Source organism: Dipteris shenzhenensis, chromosome 1, assembly GCF_047967505.1.
Source record: "Dipteris shenzhenensis isolate YYH24624 ecotype China chromosome 1, Dip_SZ_1.0, whole genome shotgun sequence".
NCBI lineage: Eukaryota > Viridiplantae > Streptophyta > Polypodiopsida > Gleicheniales > Dipteridaceae > Dipteris > Dipteris shenzhenensis.
Window position 1 is genome coordinate 73,671,535 of NC_141596.1, and position 25,250 is coordinate 73,696,784.

Sequence of the window (25,250 nt, forward strand, 5' to 3'; positions counted from 1 at the left end):
GATGAATTAGAATGATGTGACCCATTGAATATATGGGCCAAAGTACAAGACATAATGCAAGAGTGTTTATGGGATAATTGTAGAAGTGCCACATGGCACACACTCAAGACATAAAGACTAGACTTAGACTTAGACTAGGAAATAGTACACTTAGTGTGCACTTATCTCCAACACCCTCCTTAAGTGGACACTAGGAGTAAGACAGAAAGACAAGACTAGAGGACAGACATAAAGACTGATAGACTGGATAGAAGACATGACAGACAAAAGATCCTGAGACACCCCTCCTCAAGTGATATCCTCATATGGGTCCACAAGGGTAGGGACAAGATGGATCTAAAACATAATCAGACAAATAGACAGACAGACAAGACTAGATAGACAGAAGACTGACTGTAGACAAATAGAAAGACCAAGACACTAGAACCCCTTGACCTACATCATCGGTGGTCAAGGTGGTAGACAAAACATAGAAGTAATCAGAAAGCCCACTTTTCATCATGTAAGGAAGGAACAGCAGGATCAGCTGATGGAGATGTTGCAGCAACATGGGCTGAGGTAGATGCAGGAGCTGATGTAGAGGTTTTGGAGTAGCAGTCCCTCTCCCGGTGATTATCACGGCCACAAATGGTGCATGGATGAGCCTTGAAACAGTCCTTCTCCACATGATTAGTCTTGCCACAATGGTTGCAAGGCTTTCTTACCTTAGAACTGCCTTTCTTTGCTAAAAATGCAGTGTCAGTTACCTTGCGTTGTTGAGTTCTTTCTTCCTCTTGGAGAGCATTGATTATACCCTCAAGAGAAGGATTATTATGATACTTGAAGGTAGTGACAAGAGTAGTATAGGAGTCAGGTAAGCTTTTGAGAAGCACAGCAATAGCAATATCTTCGGAGATGGGAGACTTGACTGACGCAAGCTGAACCATAAGACTGCGAAGATAATTAACATGAGAGGCTATAGTAGCTCCTTCCTGCATATGTAGATCAAAGAATGAGATCATAAGTGCAATTTTAGAGTTTTTAGATCGGGCTCCAAAAAGAGTATCCAGAGTGATCCATGCTTGAGGAGCAGACTGTATGTCGGAGATGTGATGAATGTAATCATCTCCAAGGCCAAGCAATATGATAGCATAGGCTTTGTCGTTCTTGGCAGTAACAACTTGCTCAGATGGACCTTCGGGGGCATCACGGTGAACAATGTCCCAAAGGCCTTCTTTCATAAGATGGCACTTGATTTTGATCTGCCAAGTATGAAAGTTGGACCCATTGAATTTGTCAATAGACATGAGAGAATGAGAGGAGGATGCCATGTGGGAAGGTCTTACCTCTTGCTAGGATGCAAGGGCAGTGTCTATTCCCTTACAATATTGTAGAAATAAATGAGAGGAAGGGATCCTAGAAGCCAGTTCTCTCACCACTTTGTCAGGGCCATAGCATATGACAGCCCATCGAAGCAGGAGGAACCAGCAGTTTGCAGATATGAGGATTAACAAAGACTGCTCAGCAAACTGAAAGAGACAATGTACAGTACCTTAGCAAGAACTGAATGCAGAACTGATTGCAGGTTGGGCAGAGAAAAACTTCAGCTCCTCCTTTATTTCGAGCAGAAAAGGTACGGGCAGCAGCTTCAGAAAGTCGTGGGCAGCTCCTTCAGCTCACGAAATCAGGGCAGGCAGATCTGCAGCAGTAGAGGCCACCTGAACTGGGACATCGGGTGCAGGTACAGATTCCGTACAGTCGTACGGACTGTACGGACGCACGGACGGCGACGCAGAGTACGGCGGCGTACGGACGGAGTACGAACGGCGTACGGTGGCAGACGGACGGAGGATGCTAGACTGCGCAGATCTGACGTGACAGCGGATCTGGCGCTCAGATCTCGCTGAGCTGCGCAGATCTGGCGCAGGGATTTGAAGCGGGCGGAGCAGGCGTGCACGCAGATCTGAGCGCAGATCTGAGTGGAGACTTGGAGCAGGCGGAGCAGACGTACACGCAGATCTGAGCGCAGATCTCAGCGCAATGGCGGGGCAGAAAAAAAGGCAGATCTGGGAGAAGAGATGGCCAGCAGAAGTGTAGAAGAGGACGGTGCAGAGGTAGAGGTAAACTGAAAGAAGAAGACGAAGCTATGGCTACAGCAGAGTGAGAGAAGAGGAGAGGGGATCTACATGCTCTGATACCATGTTGGAATGTGAAAAAGAACTAGAACTAGAAAACTAGAAATGTAAATGAGATGACAAGACTGAAAGATAAGAAATACCTTGAGAAGAGTGTAGACAAGACACAAGCTAGACAGATGAATTAGAATGATGTGACCCATTGAATATATGGGCCAAAGTACAAGACATAATGCAAGAGTGTTTATGGGATAATTGTAGAAGTGCCACATGGCACACACTCAAGACATAAAGACTAGACTTAGACTTAGACTAGGAAATAGTACACTTAGTGTGCACTTATCTCCAACAAGTGATTGGGCGGGTGATGCTGACACCAGAAGATGGACAACAGGGTATTGTTTCTTACTTGCATCTGGTGCCATCTCTTGGCTGAGTAAGAAGCAACTCACAGTGGTCCTTTCATCTACAGAGGCAGAGTACAGAGCCGCGTGTACAGCAGCTTGTGAGACACTGTGGTTGAGGTGGATTCAGGAGGACATGGACGTCTGTCAGGAGGACGCAACAGTGCTGATGTGCGACAATCAGAGTTGCATAGCCATTGCCAAGAATCCAGTGTACCATGCGTGGACCAAGCACATCGAAGTTCATTACCACTTTGTTCGAGAGCTCATCATCGACGACGTGATCGAGCTTATGTACTGCCTGACCGCCGACAACTTGTCTGACCTCTTCACGAAGGCACTCCCTCGAGAACAGATGGAGCACCTCATCAAATGCATGGGGATTGGCCCACAGTTGTGACATTGAGGGGGGGTGTTAGAAACTCACTGTGCCCACTTGTGAGCCCCCGATTTGAGGGGACAAGGGGCAGTGAGAGGTAGGAGGGTTGGGGAAAGAGAGAGACTCAGGCCGGCATCATAGGCAACCAGCACACGGGCTGGTTGCTGCCTGCAACAGCAGGAAAACAGGGGCCTTAGGCCTCACTTGGAGGCGCCTGCACCTGCGCAGACTGGCTGCACAGGGCACCCTTAAATAGGGGCCTGTGGCAGGCCAAGTCGGCCCAACCAGGGCCAACCCTGGTCGGTTTTCTAGGGCCCACCTGGTCGGCCACCAGACAGGGTACCAACCCTGCTGGTCAGTGAACTCAAGGGGCCTGGGCAGTGCCTATAAAAGGCCCACTCCTTCATTGTTTCCAGCATCCAGTGCAAGACTGAAAGCCTCCTTCCAAGGCTGTGCTGTGCACTCAGTTCTGGAGCAGTTTGTGTGAGAGAGAGTCCTTCAGTATTCTCCAGCACTTTGCTGTATTTTGTATTGCTCCCTGTGAGCTGTTTTTCTGCCCACCATCTGGTGGATGAATATACTCTCTCTCTCTCTCTCTCCGTCCAAGTTATTTCTGAGTGAGTGTTTATTGCATCTGTGATCATCTATCTGAGTTGAGTGTGTGTAAGAGTTGGAGAGATCTTGGGTGGAGGTTTGAGTGATTCATTCCCTCCTATTTTCAACAGTTGGTGGGTGAATCGCTGTAGAGAGAGAAGATGGGAGATGGAGAGAAAAAACAAGACACAGCTCTAGGGGCCATAAATAAGGGCTGAAATCTATTTTGTACGAGACGGCTGATGCGGGAGCAGAGTCTGAGTACAATTCTCGATATAGCTGGGAGCCTAGAGGCCCTTATTTTATACACTAGGCCAGCCAACTAGAAAGCATGCCCTTTCTAAAAGCTGCGCTTATCTTGCCTAGAATAGGCGCTTTTGTCTAAAAGTTCGAGCTTTCTTTAAAATCTTAAAGCAAGCACTTTTCTCCATAGAGTGGGACACCTTGAATGCTTTTAGCCCAAGTGGGCCTTCATTGATTGGTGCGCTAGCACTCTGCAAAGTCCTGCACCTGGCACAAACAATATCCAACACTGTAACCCATTAGAGGTTAGCCAAATGCATGCATTCTAGTAATCCTAGTCCCTTGTGGGTTTCCCCACAATGTTATTTAACTGATGCTTGAAGTCAACTTTCTTTGTCCAAAGTCAATCTTAAAAATTTCCCTTCATTTCTTGGGAGAAGTTACAAACTTGTGACGTTTAGACGCTGAAGCATATGCAAGAGGCTCAGCAAAAGCCCCAAAACCAATCACAATTTTCCCTTTACCCTCTTATTGGAAGTAGAAACCTCTAAAAGCTAGGAAAGTTACTAAAGCAGATTAGAAAATTGTAAAAGTGAAAAAAATTATTTTCTAATTTAGTAGCTCTTAATTTAATATTTAATTATCCGTTCTAAATTACAATGATATTTAAGTAATTAGTTTAACTTTTATTCATGTCTTTTTAATGAAAAATTTCCTCTACCCATGCACACAATTAATTAAACAAGTATAGGCCTAGAACAAATACGACATTAGCTTGCTAGGTTCACGACTTGACCTAAACCATCTTTTAGAAGCCAATGTTCCTAACTAATGTGCATGCTAGTGATCAAGGTGCTAATTTTAATACTCTAAGATTATAGGTTCTCAAGATCACATCCGCCTTACACTATGCGAACTTGATTTGACCTCATTAAGCCAAGCATCGTTGCCCAATACACCAAGGCTCACCCCCCAAAGCCAGTCCGACGGTGTCAAAATAAGCCATGGGTACACCCAACTGGTGTTAGAAAAACCTGGTGGATGTGCCTAGCGTCATTAATCTCATATAGCATGTGACAAAAAGTATGGTCCTTGTCACCAACTTACTTTAGCACCATAATGTAGATGATGTAAATAAGACCGTACTGAAGATAGTAAAAGTAAACCATACTAAAGATGGTAAAGTCATATTGGATATGCCAAATCACAATGAAGGTGATACGGTCACAGTGAAGGTCTGAGGTGACACGGGCTATACTAAAGATAGCATTGAAAGTGGTAGGTGACATTGAAGGTGACATGAGCTTTATTGAAGATAGCATACATGGTGATCATCCATGATAAGGGGTACTGTTTGAGCTGTAACTAACGGTGTGCACATGATTCTCGTAGAAGATAACCGGTTGGGATGTGAAGTCCTGTCACAAGAGTTCACATGAAGAAACTTAGACATCTTGTCATTAAATATATGATCATATGAAAAATAAATGAAAATAGGATATCCAAGAATAGTCCATAGATATAGTTGAGAAAAAGTGTGGGTTTGTTACATTCTTGGAAATCCTTGTGACAGCTCAATCAAGCATCACAAACCTGAATTATCTGAACGTAGTGAGCGAGATTTACTAGACGGCATCATGAGATAACCGAATAAGCCAAATGGCCTTTTATGTCTATGTGAAGCAAAAGAGAAAGCTCCCAAGTTTTCCAATAGGGCGACTATTGCGGGAAGATGGGTTATTATGCCCAAGAGTGCTGGGAGAAAGCTTATGATGTAATTACATTCAGATCACTATACTAACACATAATGTTACATAACATAGAAGTTAGAATCACAAGGTCCTAACACCCATAAACATCTCTGCACTTTTACAGATTTGTGATTTTTTCTGTTTTTAAAAACCTTCACCCTCCTTAATCTGAAATTGGGTTCTTGTGCAAAGTCTGTTTGCGCTTTATGGCTTGGCTCAACTTTCTCACTTTGCCATTGAAATCAGGCACAAAAGCATGTGTATGTAACCACCTGCCTATTCATGCGATATAATCACCGTCTGCTCCAATCACGTCTCTCTCTCCGCATCTCTCTATCTCTTTGAATTGATCATCCCATGTGTGCAACGAAGGCCTTAAATTTTCAATGGCAACACCTCTAGAGGTGCATCTTGATATGCACACCATCACTGTCTGCGCTTTTTCTGATCCTGAAATGGCATGCTATGGGTGGGAAATAATTTTAAGGCCCTGTGACTTAATGAAGGTCTGATCTTCTATAATACTAGGTGAGATGGCATCATAACCCGTAAACTATTTTAGACACATTCTGTACGGTTCAGCAATCATTAGGTATGTGTCTGTAATTGACACACTGACTTGGACATATGTGGAAGGATTGCCATTTGCTTTGCAATTGAACTTGTTTGTAAGCTTGGTCATTTTATACCTTTTGGATTCAATAGTTGACATTGAGTTCAGCAAGGGTGGCCTGCTGTTGAAATAGAAGGCTGACAGACAATTAAATACTGTGTGCACAGATGGAATGTTTGTACGTATTTTGCTTTTAAAAACCCATTAATATCAAAATCGTCTCTTGTGATAATTATATTCATCGGCTGGGTTGGCTTTTTAGAGGTGCAACTGTTTACATGGTTTGTCGGGACAAGGAGAGAGGAGATAAAGCACTTTCTGAAATCAAGGCAGATACTGGAAATGAAAATGTTCATCTTGAGGTAGGCTCTGTGTGTGCATGCCTCTTTTATGCCGACAGACTTGTAAGCTTTAATGTTGACTTCTTTGTCTCTCTTAAAACAAACCATGTAAAGATACTGCACTGTTGGTTTATTGTCTCTTCTCCTGTTAACTTTAGCAGATAAGTTGGGCAACCTTTCATTTCTTGGCTTCTGCAGGTTTGTGATTTATCTTCGCTTCAACAACTTAAAAATTTTGCAACAGGATTCACATCTCTGAAAGTGCCACTTCATGTATTGGTCAGTTTCTGACACGCATCAGTATTTTTCCATACTGGGTTCATTTTTCCCCTTAGATTCTTTGTCCATTTGAATAAATTAACTCAAGGGTTTATAAAATGGCAAGCAGGTAAACAATGCAGGTTTGATGGAGCATGAACGAGTGACTACCGCTGATGGGTAACATTTGTCCCATAGACCTGCGTGTTCTGTACATGTAGAATCTCCGTTCATGTAGAGTACTACAAATTGCAAAGGTTACAAGTTTTGTTACAAGTTTTGCACACGTAAAAGCATATACATGGGGGATTCATGCTTGCAACTTTTGCAAGTTTTGACATATATATTTTGGATAATAGTGCTTGCATAGCACTTACACATGCATGCTCCTGCACATCCTTAGCAGGAGGCAAATTCACATTGCAATTCACATGCAAGCATGACATGCACATGGCCCTGATCTGGCCCTTCCTTTTGCCCCTCCTGGTGTATGCGAGTGCATAGTGCAGTGACCAGTCTGTTGCTGCTGCTGGTCCAGTCTGCCATGTGGCATACTCTACTATTTGCCTGACTTTGTTGCACGACTGCCGATCTGGCCTCCGTACTGCTGACCTGTACTGGTGGTTCTTTGCAGTCATCTCGACTGTCTGCCAACCATTACCAGGGCCTATTATGAGCCTCAGCCCAATCTCTTGCTGTGCTGTCCTGCCCCAGCCCCATAGCCCCATCGATGGACACTCGGCTGGGCTATATACAGCTCCATAACCTAGCTGCTGACCAGGGTGGCCTCATTGGCTGCCTCAAAATCAAACCAAGAAGGATGGTCTGTTGCTGCCCATGTGGCAGCCTTGTCTGCTTTCTCTCCCAATCCCTCTTCATGTCTCATATGGCACCTTGATTGCCCATATTGCTACAGGTATGAAGCCCTGTTGTATGGGACATTGACCCTATTTATCCAACAGCTGAGGCATGCCCAGGAATCGCAGGGTGACCGGATACCCAGAGATCTGATGCCATGTCTCCATGTCCTCTATGTTGAAGCCGTTGTACCAAGGGACAAGGAAAACCAGGTGAGGTCCCAGATAGATGGGGGATCCCTGAAGAAGTGAGGGGGCGTCTCTATTGAGGACAACACTGGATCAAGAAAACTCAATGTCCATATATGGTCACATCCTGAATATGATCCCCTTCCAGAGCGAGAGGCTGGCCTGAACCCAATCTTGGAGTTGGCGTCTAGTGGTAGTAAGACCCACCAATTGCCCTATGATTGCTCTATCATCGAGCTCTTGTGCAGCAATCTCAATCTATTTCTTGTCCTTTGGAGTAAGCATGATGTGGGAGTTGAGGATGCTGCCATTGGAGCTCCTTTGGCCAGAGGAGGGGTCACCTTGGCATTGTGGTGCAAACGCAGAACTGGTGGGAAAGGAGGGACGACCTGAGGCAGATAGAGAAAGAAAAAAGGTAAAAAGGGGACCTGGCGAGAGAAAAACTAAGACGGAAGGAGAGAGACGGAAGGCTGAGGTGGAGAGGAGAGGGAACACCGGGCAGAGGAGGAGGAAAGGTGCAGGAATGGAGGTGACCACGTGCTGAGCAGATGGGAAGGAACGGAAGGAAGCAGGTGGTAGAGGTTGCGGAAGAGAGGAAGGGAAGCGAGGGGGAAAGCAGATTGTTGATGCAAGGAGCGCCGTTGCCAGCCGACCTGTTTGCTGTAAAGCAGCACACCAGCCCATTGAAGGGGCCAGGAACCAGCATAGGATCCATTTGTGATCTGTCAGCACACACAAAACCATATGGTGCCTTCCATGAGGTCCAAAGGGGAGCCGAGAAGCTAGTCACCCTAGTGCAGGTTTCAGCTGGCTGATTCTTATCATAGATATACCGACTAGTGGGTAGTCCATCCACATACTGGTCACACTTGCCATTCAAGCATCAATGTGGTGCAAGCATAGCCATGGCTGAAGTATCACTATTAAATACCATAGCCATGGCTGAAGATAACGTTTATATGGTGGAGCATGCACTTTTTCACATTTTCGGCCCTGCATGGTGCAACTTGGTAGGGACCTCCTTTTCTCAAATAAAGTTCATGTACTTTACTTAGAGTAGAGGATACATGCCTTCTTTCCTTCTTTATTGCATGCAAGGAACGCTTCATATGTGTGTTTATCCGAATATGGTGAAACATTATTATTAAAAAGCTTTCCATTTTGAAACTTGAAAGTGGATTAATTTAAATAATCAATATTTACAAGAAGGCTCTTACTTAAGAACTAATCCATCCTAAGCACAATGTCTACCCTATCTAATCTCATAACAGAGAGGAATGACAGCTCCTCAAAGTAGGAACCATCTCCTTCTAGGACTTTGAAGCACAATGTGTGAGATTGACAACGTAGTGGTGGCTATGAGGAACCATAGGCATGTATAGCCTATGCACAAGAGAAGCATCAATAAAGGTATGAGTACTACCACCATAGAATACTTTCCGATTAATTACAACATTTAATTTCACATCAACTTTCCTCTCTTCTAAGTATCACAACAACACCTGAGCAATGCAAAGCCAAAGAATAGAGTAGGCTTTAATACCGTGGGTTTTGAGAAACCCAGTATAGCTGCTTATGCTTGGGCCGGGGCGACATAAGTGTTGTGTTGCTTGCTAAGTATGTCTTCCTTTTGTTTTTCAAAAAAAATTTGCTACCTCTTTTTTCTTGTCTGTCGTTTTCTCTTTTATTTTTTGTGTAAAATTTTGGACTTCATAACAATAAAATTTCTAAATTTGTACGATTGGATATATTCTAGTTGTAAAAGATATAGGCTTGGATACTAAATGAATCACTCTTTGAAAGGTTAGCCTCGACTAACCTGGAGGTTCTAGCTAGTCTCTATCTACAATACCACCAAAGATTAGAATACAAACACTGGGAAACGCATGGTATAAGTTAGTGTGTCACCATAGATCTGTTGGATAGCTCAAAGGAAAGCAAAGAGTGGACACAAACTCAGAATACTTGCATTACTTGCATTTTTGGAATGAAGAAGAGTGAGGTCCTTAAGTAGGCACCTCATACATGCTCACTGACATCACTGATGACTTCAGAGCTCCACAATCATCTCCTCAATCTGCTCCTAGATTCTCTCAATCATCCTATGTGGCTCTTCCACCACCTAACTGTGCTTGTGGGCACCTAACTGTGCCTCTAGCACTCACACATAGAAACCAAGGTGTGCCTGAGGCATACACCTTGAGATATCCCATCAAACCCCCCCTCAAGGGAATGCCTCAGGCTATGTCAAGGATACATCTAGTCTCATAGTTTCTCATGCCATCTCATGGTGGTCAAGGATTAATCTATGGCTAGGTTCTCATGCTAGCAAGGGTTCCCTTGGGAGTAAGGTAAACAAAAGGGATACAAAAAGACCTTCCAATGGTTATCTCCCCTGCATGTACATGCACACAATGTCTACAGGACGTACCATGGAGCAAAACATACACATGGCCTACATCATAAGGTGACCAGAGGTGTTTACAAAACACACAAAACACAATAGTTTATTTTCATTCATTTTGGAGGACTATCCAGGCTGAGTACCTTGACATAAAAAGAGAGATCTGGAGCATACATAGAGATGATTTAAAATGCATAATCTTCATGGGATGCCTCATCTTGTGGAGGCAGAATATCCATGTTAAGGCAAGGTCTTACCACATGGGCAGTGTCTAGTGCCTTATAAGATGGTACTATGATAAAACAAGTGGATCTGAAAATCATATCCTTCAAGAGAACAATTATCTTGTCATCTCCATAGTTGTGTAGAGAAGCATATCTTAGGTATCTGACCTTCATCTTTTTCTTGTACTTGGAGTCAAATAAAAGTGCCATGAGAGGGTAGATCTCTGGCTTTGTAGTTGCTTCCTTTTTGGCAACCATTGTTTTGGCAATCTTCAACAAGGAAGTCAGGTTGACATTTTCATCCTTTGTAGCATAACAAGACATTGCTTTATGTTTTGGCTTTTCACATATTTTGCATAAGCAAGCCATGAGAGGGTCTAACCCAGGTATTGGGCAGTGTCTTCTCTCTTACAGGGCTTAGAATAACAATTGAAATGCTTCAAAATATAAGCATTTAATGTAGCAAAGTCTTGTGACCAAATTTCAAACAATGATGCTTCTTCTTACATGCTTCATAGAGGTGGCTAAAATGAATACTTTCCAATCAAAACCAGGTCTAGCAATTCAAAACAAAACTGAAGCCACACTTGTATTGAAGTTATTGAAAGTTTCAAAAAACCAGAAATGCTAGAATAGCACCTTATGTAGCATCTTCTTCAAAAACTTGTCAAAACTGTCAAAACCAAAAGGCTGAACTTGGAGGGCTTGTAACTCACTCTTCAAAGCAAGGAAAAGAGGGCTTTCTGAAGCAAAAGAAAGCTCATATACCAGAGAGGGTCCAGCAGAGAGGTTGGACGAAATGGTGCGCACTTTTGCCCGGGGGAGTTGCTACAGGCTGAACCTGAGTTTTGACGATTTCTTCCTCATTACTGAACCAAATGAGCTGAAAAATGGCTCAAAATCTTCGTCTTGAGGTTCGCCCATCTACTCCTAAGAGGGCTCAGGCAATGGCGGAGCAGGCAGGGAGTATTGAGCAATAGAAGAAATGGCGAAAAATGCACTGTTTGGGGAATGGCAGCCAACACAGACGTTTTTTCTTCAATTGCTTGTTCGCCCATACTAGAGGAGTTTCCAGCTCAGAGGGTTTGGGCAATGGTCGTTTGTAGGTGGAGAACCAAGCTCTCAAAGATTTTGGGAAGAACGAGGAAAATGGAGAAGAAGAAGATGATGATGTGGCAAAAATGGGCTCAAGGGGGATCAAAGGGCTATGATACCATGTTGGATAGCTGAAAGGAAAGCAAAGAGTGGACACAAACTCAGAATACTTGCATTACTTGCATTTTTGGAATGAAGAAGAGTGAGGTCCTTAAGTAGGCACCTCATACATGCTCACTGACATCACTGATGACTTCAGAGCTCCACAATCATCTCCTCAATCTGCTCCTAGATTCTCTCAATCATCCTATGTGGCTCTTCCACCACCTAACTGTGCTTGTGGGCACCTAACTGTGCCTCTAGCACTCACACATAGAAACCAAGGTGTGCCTGAGGCATACATCTTGAGATATCCCATCAAGATCTCGCAACAAGGATCATCTCCAAGCTAGAGGTGAGGAAATCCCAGACCACCTTACTCCTAGGTAAGACTACATGTCCCAGTGTACCATGTAGCCCCATTTACCCCATGGAGACATAGGCCTCTAGCTAGGTATTGTTAGTAGGCCTCACCCTCATGAATGACCCAAATGAACCAAGGCTCACATTTATATAGGCATAGGGTATCCTAGGTGTGCCGACTCTAAGACTATCTTAATTGTTCCAAGGTGTCTCATGTCCTAACTATCCCATGGTTAGGATACATGACCCTAAGTTAACTTGACCTCTATAATATCCCCCCCCCTTCTCTCTCTCTTTCTCTCTCTCTCACACACACACACACACACACACACACACGCACGCACGCAGAGGAGGAATAGACCCTCTTACAACGGCGGGATGCTGTATGTAAGGAGAGCGATGAGGTAGTGGTATGGGTGGGACAACTCTTGACTACTCCTAGACGGACGATTGTTGATACATCTGCATGGACGGCATGTTGATACATCTGTCTAGGGAGAATGAGACTTGACCGAGACTCTGACCTATATCATTTGGAACTGTAATGAAACATTGTGGTCAAACCCAAGGAACTTCTTGGAGTCATACAAAAGATGAGATATTCTCTTCTACATAGAGACTCATTAGAGCCTAGGGCAGCCCACTACACTAGATATATGTGGGAGTCGGCCTATCGTGATGAGACTAGGGAGAAAGGGGGGCTACGACTATGGGGATTAGGCAAAGTCGCAATTCTATACTGATCATCACTTGCTGGGATGGTCTTCATAGAGTGTCATGACCCACACGCTAGATTCTAAGGGATTTGGATTTGGAGTGTGGTGTTGCCGTACACAGCAATGAACCCGATTTCTATGCTCTGGGGAAAGTTCTCCTTCGAGACCTCAATGCCAGGACTGCAGACCACCAGGTATCAATCATAGACACTATCATCATGACTTGATCATATTGCTTGACATTTTCTTATTTCTTGAGTCTCCATAGATAGGCTTGCTGATATTGATGATACCCTCCTCTTAGAGGGTAGAGCTGTGCTGGTCACCCACTCCCTTAATGATGCAATTCTCTAGTCTTTTCCCCACACCAACAAATCCACCCGTCCGCCACCCATTGGATTGCTCCCTTGCAATAGTTGGTATGACAATGAGTGTAAGGCCTTGCTCCGTCAACTCAGATTTGAGGCAAAGCATCATCCTCTGATTGAGACAGAGACCAAAGGAGAATATTATTGTTTGGTCGTCAGGAGAAGAGAGACCTCATTCACCATAATGAGGAGGAATTACTAAACATTATGTTTAGGAGGTAACTCCGAGGAAACTCACAGACCCAACCATTTGACAATCTCTTACTATTCAACACCCCACCCTAGCTCTTGTTCACTCTTCACTACCGGTGATATTAATCATGCAACCCTTAGGTTACACAATGGCCTAGCCAAAGATCATCATAAGCTATGCACGGAGTACATTGCACATGAACTTAATACCCTAGTCCCGATCTTAGCTATATAATGAAGCAGTTAGACCATGAGAGGCTATGCACGGAGTACATTGCACATGGTCTTAATACCCTAGCTCCGATGTTAGCTATTTAACAAAGCTGTTTGCATCGAATTTCATCGTAACTAGATCGGGCATGTCATGTCCAAGATTTATGCCTCAACACTTGACACTCTACGAGGTTAGTGGGTTTTGGATCCTGAGGTTTTCAGAGCTATTGGGTAGGTAGGCTTCCAATCAGACCATGTGACGATGGATCACATTTTCACTCTGAGAGGGATCTTGAAGAGGCTAGGGCATAAAAGCAGAGGGTTTGTTGTGGTCTTGTGTATTTTCGCAAGGATTTTGACACGATGCCATGGGCTTGACTACTCAGGCGGCGGCTACGTGAATTAGGATACAGTCAGGACATCATTTGGGTAGTCTCGACAGTCTACAAGTGGGTATCAGGCACAACCTGGTAGACAGAGGAGGTCATGTGCACGATTGGGATCAAATATGGTTGTCCTTTGTCATTGACCTTGTTCGGTTTGTACATTAATGAGTTCAAGTCATTCATCATGACACTAGGCAGAGCTAGCTCACCCGCAGCTCGCCCCTAGCGGAATCTCTAATCTTGATTCTATTGCATGTAAATGACGTGGTTTTACCCTCCTTCTGAGCCGAGGGCGTCCAGTGACACTTGGATGCACTTCAAACTGTTTGTGAGACACACGATCTAAAGGTCAACCTTGGTGAAACTAAGTTCATGATCTTTAAGACATCTTGAGTAGCCACACAGAGAGAGCAATTCACCTTCTAGTTGAGATTGTTATGTCTTCTACATACTTGGGAGTTCTCGTTTCAAGCGTGGTCTTCACAATGAGACTAGCTACGCAAGCCTGATTAAGACTCTAAGACCAAGTTTCTCATATTCGACTTTGTTCTTCCAATCAGGATGTATGGCAATCTCTTCTGGGGGTAGATCTATCTGGGACATACTGGTCCCTTGTTGAGAGACTATAGGTTCTTCTTCTTGCACAGATGATCTGTAGTAGCAAGCCATCGGTATATCCTGCTAGCAGAGTTTGAGGCCATTCCTCTATACCATGATGCATCCTTCCGGGTGGTCATATGCCTTTAGAGGAGTTGGTATGCCCTAACAGGCCGATGGTTTGCAAGCCTAGGACTCCATACAGCTCCACATGTACAATCACTTGCTAACCCTATGAGCTTTTGGTAAAAATCATCTTCTATGGAGATCATGACTAGTAGATCTTAGATGAGGGTTTTATCGATCTCCTGAGCTATTATTGGATCCATATCCCATATGCCTTGTAGATCTCGATTGGTAGTTCCGAGTAACCTCTCATCGGCTATGTATCAAGTAAGATGAGTGGAGGGTACCCCACGCGAGAGACAGATCAGCATTTTATGCAACATGCAAGAGGTTGAGACAAACGTGCACTTTGCATTTAGATGCCTCGTGTACTATGAGATCCATGGATGGCATTAGTGTCTATTCAGGAGTAGATTTGGACCACTCTTAGATATTTGGGCCCATCCTAATCAACGATGCGTGGTGACTTTTTCCTCGAGGCCCAGTGACATAGAGACGGACTCCTTCAATTGCAGAGACGAGACCAAGAGCGCCCACTAAGTTCATTCAGAGGACGATCACAAACTTCTTTCGACCTATTGACCCGAGCTAGAGGTAGCAGGGGACATGACACATTCGGAATCTAGAGAGCATGACATGGCACACCCGCCTTCAAGTTGACTCATACAGAAGGATTGCTGTTTACTATCTGGAACTATGATCTCATGCAGCTCCTCAACCTCTGGTTGCATCTCAACAAGCATATCCTATGGCTAATCACCCTTGAAAGGCTTAAAAAGACTCACATGAAAAGCATTGGGAATCCTCCAATGATCCGGTAGCTTCAACCTGTAAGCTACATCACTTAACTTCTCTCAAACTTGAAAAGGCCCATAATATCTCATGCTGAGCTTGGGAAACAACCAGTCTTTGCCCCTCTTCTTCTTTAGCCTTGCCTGTTCAAAGCACAAAAGAAGCCAATCACCTTCACGACCGTGACGATCACTGTCTTCTTTTGCTTTGCCTGAGTCTTCTAGAGAGCCTGTTTCACTTTCTTATACGCTACATCCATGCTTTCAACATACTTATCAGCCTCAAGAATCTTATCTTTAGTATGCAAGATAGGCAGTACTTTCCCAGTGGCAGTATGCATAGTATTGTTTTAAGAAAATTCCACTAAGGGCAAATATTACTCCCATTGTGTCGTATGCTCAGACATAATAGATTTCAGCAAAGCAAGAGCAGTGGAATTTTCCTCTTCGGACTGCCCATTTGACTGAGGATGAAAAGAAGTGTAGTGCCTATATTCTCAAAGAGCCCTTTCAAAAGAGACTCGTCATACGTGGATCTCTGTCACTCATGATAGACCGAGGCATCCCATGATATTTGAAAATGTTCTGCATAAACAAGCTTGCCATGTGAGGACTCAATGAAGTTTCACCCTGAGAAGGCTGCATCAAACTGTTGTACAAAAGTTAGCCTTCAACCTGTCTTGAGCCCCATTAAAGGTCTCAAACTTCACTGCTGCCCCACCCTCCTTCTATCTTTTACCTTTCTTTTGGGTGTCAGATTGTCATACACAGGTGGCTGCAAAAAAGGAGGTCGCATTGCATTTTCTCCAGCATGTCCTGCACTGCCACTACCCACTAAAGGGTTTGTAAAACTAGCCCCAGGCATACCAAACGTACTTGTAGGAGCTCCAAAGGTCCCTGACCTTCCACTTTGCATACCTGGCTGCATGCCAATATTGCCATACATCATGTTAGGCATTGCGGGCTGCATATCCCCAGATACATTGCCTTGCATCCTTTGCATCCCAGGCTGAAAACCAGCAGGTTAATTTCCAAGCATTCCTTCACCATCATTAGCTTGACCAGCCATTGCTTGAAATACTGAACCCCCACCAAAATACCCTAGATGCAAAAAGGGTTGGGAAAAAGCTTGCTGCCCTTGATTTAAATTCTGAAAATCAGTCCCTTGGCCATGCATAGCCGTACCAGGACCTTGAAAGGACTGCCGCCTTGGAACTCCCTGTAGATCCATCCAATGGCATCCCACCAAATGGCTGTTTTTGAATCCACTGGGCTCCCCTGCATGAGAATGCTTCTTTCTCTCCTTAGACCTCAAAGGAGTCTGCATAAACTCAAGGAACCGTGGGTCCTGCATGAGCTGTGTGAGTGTTCCCACATCGCTCATTAACAGTGCCTTTGACATAGCATCAACATCCTCAGCTCTCTTTTGACTGAGAGGCACTCACACCAAAAGGATTTGCAGCTTGCTGTGCCTCAACAATTTGGTCATCCTGGGAGGCTCCCTTATGCATAGATTGCTCTTCTTGCTCATCTTGGGAGGAATGTCCCTCCATTATGTGTCAAAGATATATTTGCTGATTTTCTTCTTGCTGTAATCCAATTACAGTAAGCAACACTTCACCGAAGACAACCACAGGCTCACCTCCTTAAGAAAGATGGTGATGTCCCCGGCAACGGCGCCATGAAACCAGCCTCAAGGCCAATAAGAGGGTGGTAAAACAACTAACCAGCCAAATAGCCTTCACACTAAAATATTCAGCAAATACTTCAAACACAATCCAATATATTTGCTGATTTTCTTCTCGCTGTAATCCAATTACAGTAAGCAACACTTCACCAGAGACAACCACAAGCTCACCTTCTTAAGAAAGATGGTGATGTCCCCCTGGCAACGGCGCCATGAAACCAGCCTCAAGGCCAACAAGAGGGTGGTAAAACAACTAACCAGCCAGATAGCCTTCACACTAAAATATTCAGCAAATACTTCAAACACAAATTGGGGGAGCTAGAGTGCTCCTGCTCAAGTACAAGGACACAGACTGGCCCCAAAGCCTTGGCACCCTTTCGGTATTTCTTTATTAATTGGAGAGTCCAGCAAATAGGTTACACAATGAGTTCAATCTCACTTGCATTCAATGCTCTTCCCACTCTCAATAGGCATCAATGCCTCAAACTCCCATGCTGGGCTCCGTTCACATCATCCTTCTAATAGGCATCCAAATCTATCCCAAGAGCTATTACACAAATCTGGACCACTGATGTGCCTCAAAGAAATGAAAAACAGCTTACATGACCAGCCTGCAATCTTGAGAGTCAGCATCTCTCACTGAAGGTATCGCCCATGCATCTTCCTGCCTGCAATGGCTCACCATTTTGGCTCATCACCAAGAGCAACTCCTAGAGAAGGAACCGGGCATTCTTATCCAGCCCAAGAGAAGAAAGAATGGGCTCTTCCACAAGTCCAAGCACACATGAAACGAGCTGTCACTTGAACGCTGGCATACAAGCTGCTGTCTGTACAACGGTTCCCCAAAGCTGACGGTACAATTAACGCAACAACCCATGCATAGGCGTACAATTGTTCGTACATGCATCCACAGCCCATGCGTGCTCAGCCTGTGAGCACTCCGTACAACCCATACCAATCCGTACGTACGGTAGCTGTACCATCTTCTAGCACAGTCCGTACACTCAATCATAAGTCCACATGCTCAGTCCCCGTACAGCCATACTGTTGTACACAGTCTCGTACACAAGCTTCACTCCTGTTTGTATACACAGCCAGCATGTGCCTTAGCTCCCGTGCGTGATGCAGCACCTCTACAAGCTCACGACCCCTTTCTTCAGCCCGTTGGCTAGCCTACTTCCTTTCTTTTTTGGTTTCCATGGTGGGCATTTCACATGGCAGCTTGCGTTTTGGTTTGCCCCCAAGGCCTTTAATTTGCCCCTAGGCCCCCTCTCGTGGCTTTTTTAAAAACCCAACCAATGACCAACTTAGATTTCTAAGGTTCTTTGGCACCTCTTGGGCCTAGACCTCTCTTTACCCCCAAGGCACAATTCCCTAGGGGGAAAACTTGCACATCCACACCCCGTGGCCTTGCCAACTAGATTTCCAGGGTTGTGCCCACATGCAAGTACAGAACTCACACCCTCGTGACACTCAGCCTTTTCTCTAGAGATGTCATACCTGCAAGGGGGTGATTAAGGGGCTGGCAAAATAGGGCCCCATTCAAGGAGCCCTCATTGTAGCATCACATTACCTAGGCCATCTCGTGACGAGCATAGGGTGTGGAGTAGGGTATGACAACAATAGATCACAAACATGTTCTAGAGACACTAGGATTCCCCGTCTGACCCTAGTTGAGACCCCACACAGCTGAAGTTACTCATGGACGATACAAGATAGGACTCCTTATGCACATACAGATGTATTCCACTCATAGTTGGGTCCATACGCATATGGTTGTGGTGATGATGTGCCTAGGTACAAGGCCCGTTTGGTTGCTAAAGGGTTCAAGCAAGAGAAGGGTGTGGACTTTGATGAGATATTCTCTTCAGTTGTGAAGATGACCACACTTAGATGCATGCTTGGACTAGTGGCATCAGAGGATATGGAGCTTATGCAGATGGATGTCAAGACAACTTTCTTGCATGGGGATTTGCATGAGGAAATTTACATGGTGCAGCCAGAAGGCTTTGAAGAAAAGGGCAAAGAGCATTTAGTTTGCAAGCTGAAGAAGAGTCTCTATGGTCTTAAGCAAGCACCTAGAGAATGGTATCAGAAGTTTGATGCTTTCATTCGGTCCCAGGGTTTTAGAAGGAGTGAAATTAATCACTGCCTCTACACTAAAAGGGCTAAGGATAATAGCCTGATAATCTTGGCACTATATGTGGATGATATGCTATTGGCTAGCAAGAATACTTATGAGCTAGATGCATTAAAGGCTAAGTTGCATGAGGCCTTTGATATGAAGGATTTGGGATTTGCAGGTCATATTCTTGGTATGCACATCACGCGTGATCGGAGTAGGAAACTCCTTTGGCTTTCACAAAAAGAGTATGTTACAAAAGTATTGTAGCGTTTCAATATGGAGGGGGGGAAGGCAATGAGTACTCCATTGCCTCCATATGTGAAACTGAGTCACACAGATAGTCCAAAATCAGATGAGGAGAGGGCCATGATGGCCAAGGTTCCTTATGCATCAGCGGTTGGGAGTCTTATGTATGCTATGATAGCTACTAGACCAGGCATTGCATTTGCAGTGGGAGTTGTTAGCGGGTATATGGCTAATCCAGGAAAGAGGCATTGGGAGGCAGTTAAGTGCATCATGAGGTATATGAAGGGTACTAAGAAGATGTGCATCTGCTTTGGTAAAGGAGACATGCGTGTACTTGGGTACACAGATTCAGACTATGCAGGGCATGTGGATAGTAGGAGATCCACTTCTGGTTATGTGTTCACCTTTGCAGGTGGTGCAATGTCATGGATGTCTCGTGCACAGAAGTGCGTTGCTTTGTCTACCATAGAGGCTGAGTATGTTGCAGCCAGAGAGGGTTGCAAGGAGGCTATATGGCTTGATCGGCTAGTGGGAGATTTGGGGATTCATACAGGTGTACCGACATTGCATAGTGATTCCATGAGTGCTATACGGAATCCGGTCTTTCATGCAAAGACCAAACACATTGAGGTCAGGTACCATTTCATCAGGGAGGTACTTGAGGACAAGCGCATAGAGCTTGTCAAGGTTCATACAGATGATAACCCTGCAGATATGCTGACGAAGAGTCTACCTAGTCAGCGGTTTGAGTATTGTCGTGTATTGATGGGCACTGGATAGTATGCTCACTGGTTGTTCTCCCTTAAAGGCACATTGTCCTTTAAGTGGGAGGTTGTGGGGGTTAAAGGTCACTGTGCCTTTACCCCGGTTATGTACAATACTCAAACACATATATAAATGAATGAAAAAGAAGATTAGGGTGGTTCTGCACCCACCAAAACTTGTGTGGCTCTCTGTCTCTCTCTCTCTCCTTCTTCCGTTGAGAGCACTCTCATAAAATTAGGGTCATGTATGATTCAGCCCTAGGGGCTGATCCATACTCCAATCATACTTCCATACCCGTATGCCATATGCGTATGGTAGTGTATGGAAAAAACTACGATTCCACTTCTAGTTTCAGGTTTAGATTATAGTGGAAATTTGATTGGAGGAATGCAAATCTTTAATAATGTTGACAGTGGCACTTGGCAGCTTTCTTATATTTTTCTTGGAATCTTTTCCTCATTGACTCACCTAATATTTTGTAAGATTCTTTGTAACTTTGGGATTCACTTCTGTCTCTGAAGCAGATTGGAGCTAAACTTTGCGGTTAATGTGGCAGCCGTTTATGCAATGACAGAGTTGCTGCTATCATCACTTGAGAAGGCTTCACCTGAAGCACGTGTGATAACAGTGGCATCTGGAGGAATGTATACAGCACCGCTTTCAAATGATTTGCAGGTGACATAAACTTGCACTAGAATTTTGTGTCGCTATAATTTGCAAGTTCGCATTGCACTCCAGTCTAGAATTTTGTCACATAAGTTATTCTATAGGATGATCTAAATGATGGAGAATGCATCTTTGTAGTGTGATGAAGGAAAATTTGATGCAGTGACGCAATACGCTCGAAACAAACGTGTTCAGGTAATGTATGCCATTCCTCTCACTTCATCAAGAAGTTTGTTCTCAGTGTTGGTGCAATATGTCAATTTTGGGTATTTTTACATTCGTAATGCCTCGTTTTAAAAGACTACAAATACTCGTGGTAATCTTATCCCTCCTTCAATTCTGAGTGTGCCCTATGAATCACCATACAAAATGAGTGTATGATGTTCTCATTTTGTCCAATGTTCCCTATGGTAATTTTTTAATGAGATCTCATGAGCAGCATGGCAAGATTTGTCAATAATGCGAGTAAGTTCCTTGTAGAATCAGTACAAAAGGAAATTGAAATATGTAGAAACACTACATCATCCTAGGTTAGAAAGGTTGCTCTTTGCTATCCTTGGCAATGTCTTAATTATTTTATGCGATGCCCTTTTTACTAGTGGCAGATTTCCATTGGAAATCTGTTTGATTCACCCTTACCCTCATTTAAAATATTGCCACCTCTTGTGCAAAGTATTTTCTTGAAGGTTTTCCAATTGCCTTAAAGAGTTAGAACTTGTGATGGGAACTTGGCTTCGCCAAACAGACTAGAAAAGTGTCATGCAAGGGGAACTTGTGATGGGAACATGGCTTGTCCGAACAGGTTAGAAATGCATGCAATGGAGAAGTAATGGCAGGAGCATCATGAGACAAGATCAGACAATTGTTGGTTAAGGTACCATGAGACTAGTAAGAGAGTGAATTGTGGAATCACCATGTGCCTCTCAATGTGAAGTGTAGCCAATACAAAAATCCATGGGATGCTCTAGAGGATTCTTGCGAAGCACTTAGCTCCCTGCCTCACCCATCACCCATCAAGGGCAGCTTGCTTGGCTGCCTCCTTTTGCTCCCATTACATTACTCCCTCAACAAGGCTCTCTCTTAGCTCTCTCACTAGGCTCCTTTTCACTCTCCTTTCTCTCTATCCTCTTATCCTCGCCTAAGAATCACCCAATACGTCTCAATGATCCCCCTTTGGTTCTCTCCAATGGTGGTCTCTTGATTCTTGTGGTCCCCCATCTTCTCCATCCCTAGGTTCCTTTGTCATGACAGTCTAGAGGGGAAGGTCACTTGCTTGGTTGAGTAGTAACTCGTTCACTCTAGTCTGTAGTCATAGGAATCTTGTATCTTGGTGGGTGACCACTCATCATTCACGATTATTGGAAATGGTTGCATGCATGGCAGCAAAGTGACCATTTCATTCTTGCTGCAAGTGTAGTGGCTTATTCTCTCTTGGCTACGCTATTTGCCCACGATGACTTGGAGTGGTGGAGAGCCATCTCCATGCAAGTGGTGTTAGTTGTCTCCTCTTGCAACTTGATTCTAATTTGGTACCTTAGTTGCTCTCCTCCAAGCAGCTTTGACTACCTCATTGCTTTCTTTTAGGCCAGATGTGAGGCTCCCTACTAGCCAAACTTTGGTGGTCTTAGTTTCCTAGAAATCTTTACAGACCAAATAAGACCACAAGAAAGGTGCATGGTAATGTCTTTACAGATGGATTCCGAGTGCTGAGTTGCATCTTTGTGGCTTATGTGGAGTTGCCGCCCATCGAAAGCAAACTAATATTTGTTGCCCCAATTGTGACCATTGTGTCTTAGGCAGCTTGGATAAACGACTTGAGCAAGGTGGGGCGAGTGGCTCAAGTGGCACCTTTGCCAATACATTAGCACATGGTACGCTCTAAACAATCTTGGCAAGCTCTTAGCTCCTTGCCTTACTTTGTCATGAACCAGCCCTAAGTCTCTCTCTCTCTCTCTCTGTCTCTCTGTCTCTCTTGGTATTGCTCCCACTTTCTTAGCTCTCTCAAAAGGTGGGGTTTTACTCTCCTCACTTTCTTGTCTATACTCTCCCTCTATGTTTCCTCCTTTCCTCGTTTCTTGGTATGCATCGATAACTTCCTCGTGTTTTTGTTGGTTAGGTGTCCTCTCTATAAAAGCTAGTGGCCTTGTGGAAAGGTTTCTGTGGTGTTGTGAATAAAGGGTGGCAATAAGTGTGGTCTCAATGATTGGTGGCTTCTTTTTGAGCAATTCCAGATCTAGACATTGTAATCAAAAGTCAACTCAGGCATATGCAAACGTTGTGTGTATGAATCTTTGTTATCATGATATGCAAGCCTTACTTGCATACTCTCAATTCTTTGCTGCAGGATTGCCGATTTTCTTACTCTCCACTCTAGTCCAAACTCCCTTCGAGGGGGCGACCCATGGTTTGCGATAGCTTGTGGCTCTCAACTAGGAGGGGGGGTCGGGTTCTATCTTCCCTACCCTTCTGCTGACAGCTTGGAGGGACTTGGGGGTGAGAGGAGAGAGAACTTCTGAAACGAAGGCAAGACCTTGCCCGGTGCCCATCTCTTTGCAGTGTAGGCACTGCCTTGGTAGACCTGAAACCTTGGCCTGCTACTTGAAGGCACCTTCAAGGAGGGTCTCTAGAAGAACCTCCTCTGTTAGGGTATCTAGGTCATCTACAACCAACCGCGCCCTCAGGACTTTGTCATCTAAGAGTACTGAGGCTGCTATGGTCGATGTCTAGAGTACAGTGCCAAACAGATCCGATAGAGGACAAGATACTCCTTGGAGAGGTGTGGGAAGTGAACGTCATACTAAACCAGGGCCAAGGTAAACCAAGACTTACTTCGCTACGGCTTGAGTGGTGTCCAAGGAGTGACATTGGAGTAGAAAACCGGCGTTCCCATACATGCTGTTACCTTAACTTGCTTGGACCCAATCTCGATTTTGTCGTTGTGTGGGAGTAAGGCCAACCATTTGTCCCACTACTGCTCTATTCTGAAGGCCCAAGGGAGAGAATAGCTTTTTGCACCTGTGTTTGTCTGCTGGGGAAAGGAAGATCTGGATGGCTGAGGGTGTTGAGGGTGCTACCATGTGAGCCCTTGTGACCAGACCCTCAGGGTCACCTTTTGGATCACTACCCCTTTGTCAAACAAAACCGCCCGACCTGCTAGCAAGAATAAGGAGTGGAAAAATGGTGAAGGAAGAAAGGAAAAAAGGGAGGGGGGGGCGGGGGGTGCATGGTTTTGAAAAAGAAACTTTGTTGCCGGCTTGCGGCGGCAGTTTGTGCATTCAGCGGGCGCGGCGGAATGGTGAAAAACGATGGCTGAGGCCCAAAGTGGATGAGAAACCAGGCTGGCAGCAGTTGTAAGAATGGGCATCGAAAGCCATTAGCTGGCTGCCAAGGAACTCCAGAGGGACGGGGAGCAGCAAAATGAGGGACGGATGGGAAGGTGGAGGAAGATCAGCCCAAAAATGGGCTGGCACAGGCCAATACACGGCAGCCCCAAGTGGGCTTTCAAAGGAGGGGGACAGGAAAGGAAGCGGGGAAAACAAGAAGAAAGAGGAGCGAGAGGGGGGGAGGTAGGGGGCAGGGCCATGAGGAGGAGGCAGCAGCGATGCTGGACAGCCGATATATTTGTGTGACAATCCTTGTGTTTTTAGAATTGATCATCCATTTCGCTTTTCCTTGTCTAAAACAATATTTATTGTTTATATCGAACTAGTAGTAGTTAGACAGTGAGATATCCCCTTTCCAGCTAAGTCCACCTCATCCTTAATGGCTGTTTCTGTGCAGTTTTGGTTAATTTCAATTCCAAGAAGTCAATCAATATCTACAGATATGCATTCTAACCCTTGAGGCACATTTTAATGCAAATTTCTTTTTTAACTTGCAGGTTGCACTGAATGAGAAGTGGGCAGAAGAGTATGGACCAAAAGGTATTGGTTTTTATTCAATGCATCCAGGCTGGGCAGACACACCAGCAGTCGCAAAGAGTCTGCCACAGTTCAAGAGCCTGTAAGTGTCTTCATCGATTTATTGTGTTTATAAATATCAGTGATATGGTTTAGTCTCTGTGCAATGACAAAATCATGGTGCATGGTGTTAGGCTTGAGAACAAACTCCGAACTCCAGCACAGGGTGCTGATACTGTCGTGTGGCTAGCTTTGCAACCTAATAGTAAGCTTCATTCTGGGGGCTTCTATTTTGACCGCAGCGAAGCAAGAAAACATCTTCCAGGCTGTGGCACAGTATATTCCCCTGACCAGATCCATTCTATTGCAGCATCTATTAGGTCATTATGTGGTTTGGCAGCAATGTGATTTTCCAACGAAGTCTGGAAACAAGCAACACATATGTATATATTGAAGTTTTTTTTAAAAATTTCGACCTTTGCATCACCCTTTTAAAAAGACCTAGACTTTTGCATAGTGATGTTTCTCCTTTGCTGCGGTTTGTT

The 25,250-nt window shown here is 44.6% G+C and overlaps 1 protein-coding gene across 1 annotated transcript in view; it reads left to right on the forward strand.

Annotated features, from left to right (window-relative positions):
- LOC147906358 (NAD(P)-binding Rossmann-fold superfamily protein) overlaps window positions 1–25,250 on the forward strand; it is a 40,156-nt gene that overhangs the window by 14,592 nt on the left and 314 nt on the right. The window contains exons 4-10 of the mRNA XM_087384382.1: window positions 6,361–6,460; window positions 6,638–6,718; window positions 6,828–6,877; window positions 20,665–20,815; window positions 20,945–21,001; window positions 24,687–24,808; window positions 24,900–25,250. The exon at window positions 24,900–25,250 is cut by the window's right edge and continues 314 nt beyond it. Coding sequence (XP_087240508.1) covers window positions 6,361–6,460; window positions 6,638–6,718; window positions 6,828–6,877; window positions 20,665–20,815; window positions 20,945–21,001; window positions 24,687–24,808; window positions 24,900–25,113 — 775 coding nt within the window. The 3' untranslated portion in view covers window positions 25,114–25,250. The remainder of the gene's footprint in view (window positions 1–6,360; window positions 6,461–6,637; window positions 6,719–6,827; window positions 6,878–20,664; window positions 20,816–20,944; window positions 21,002–24,686; window positions 24,809–24,899) is intronic.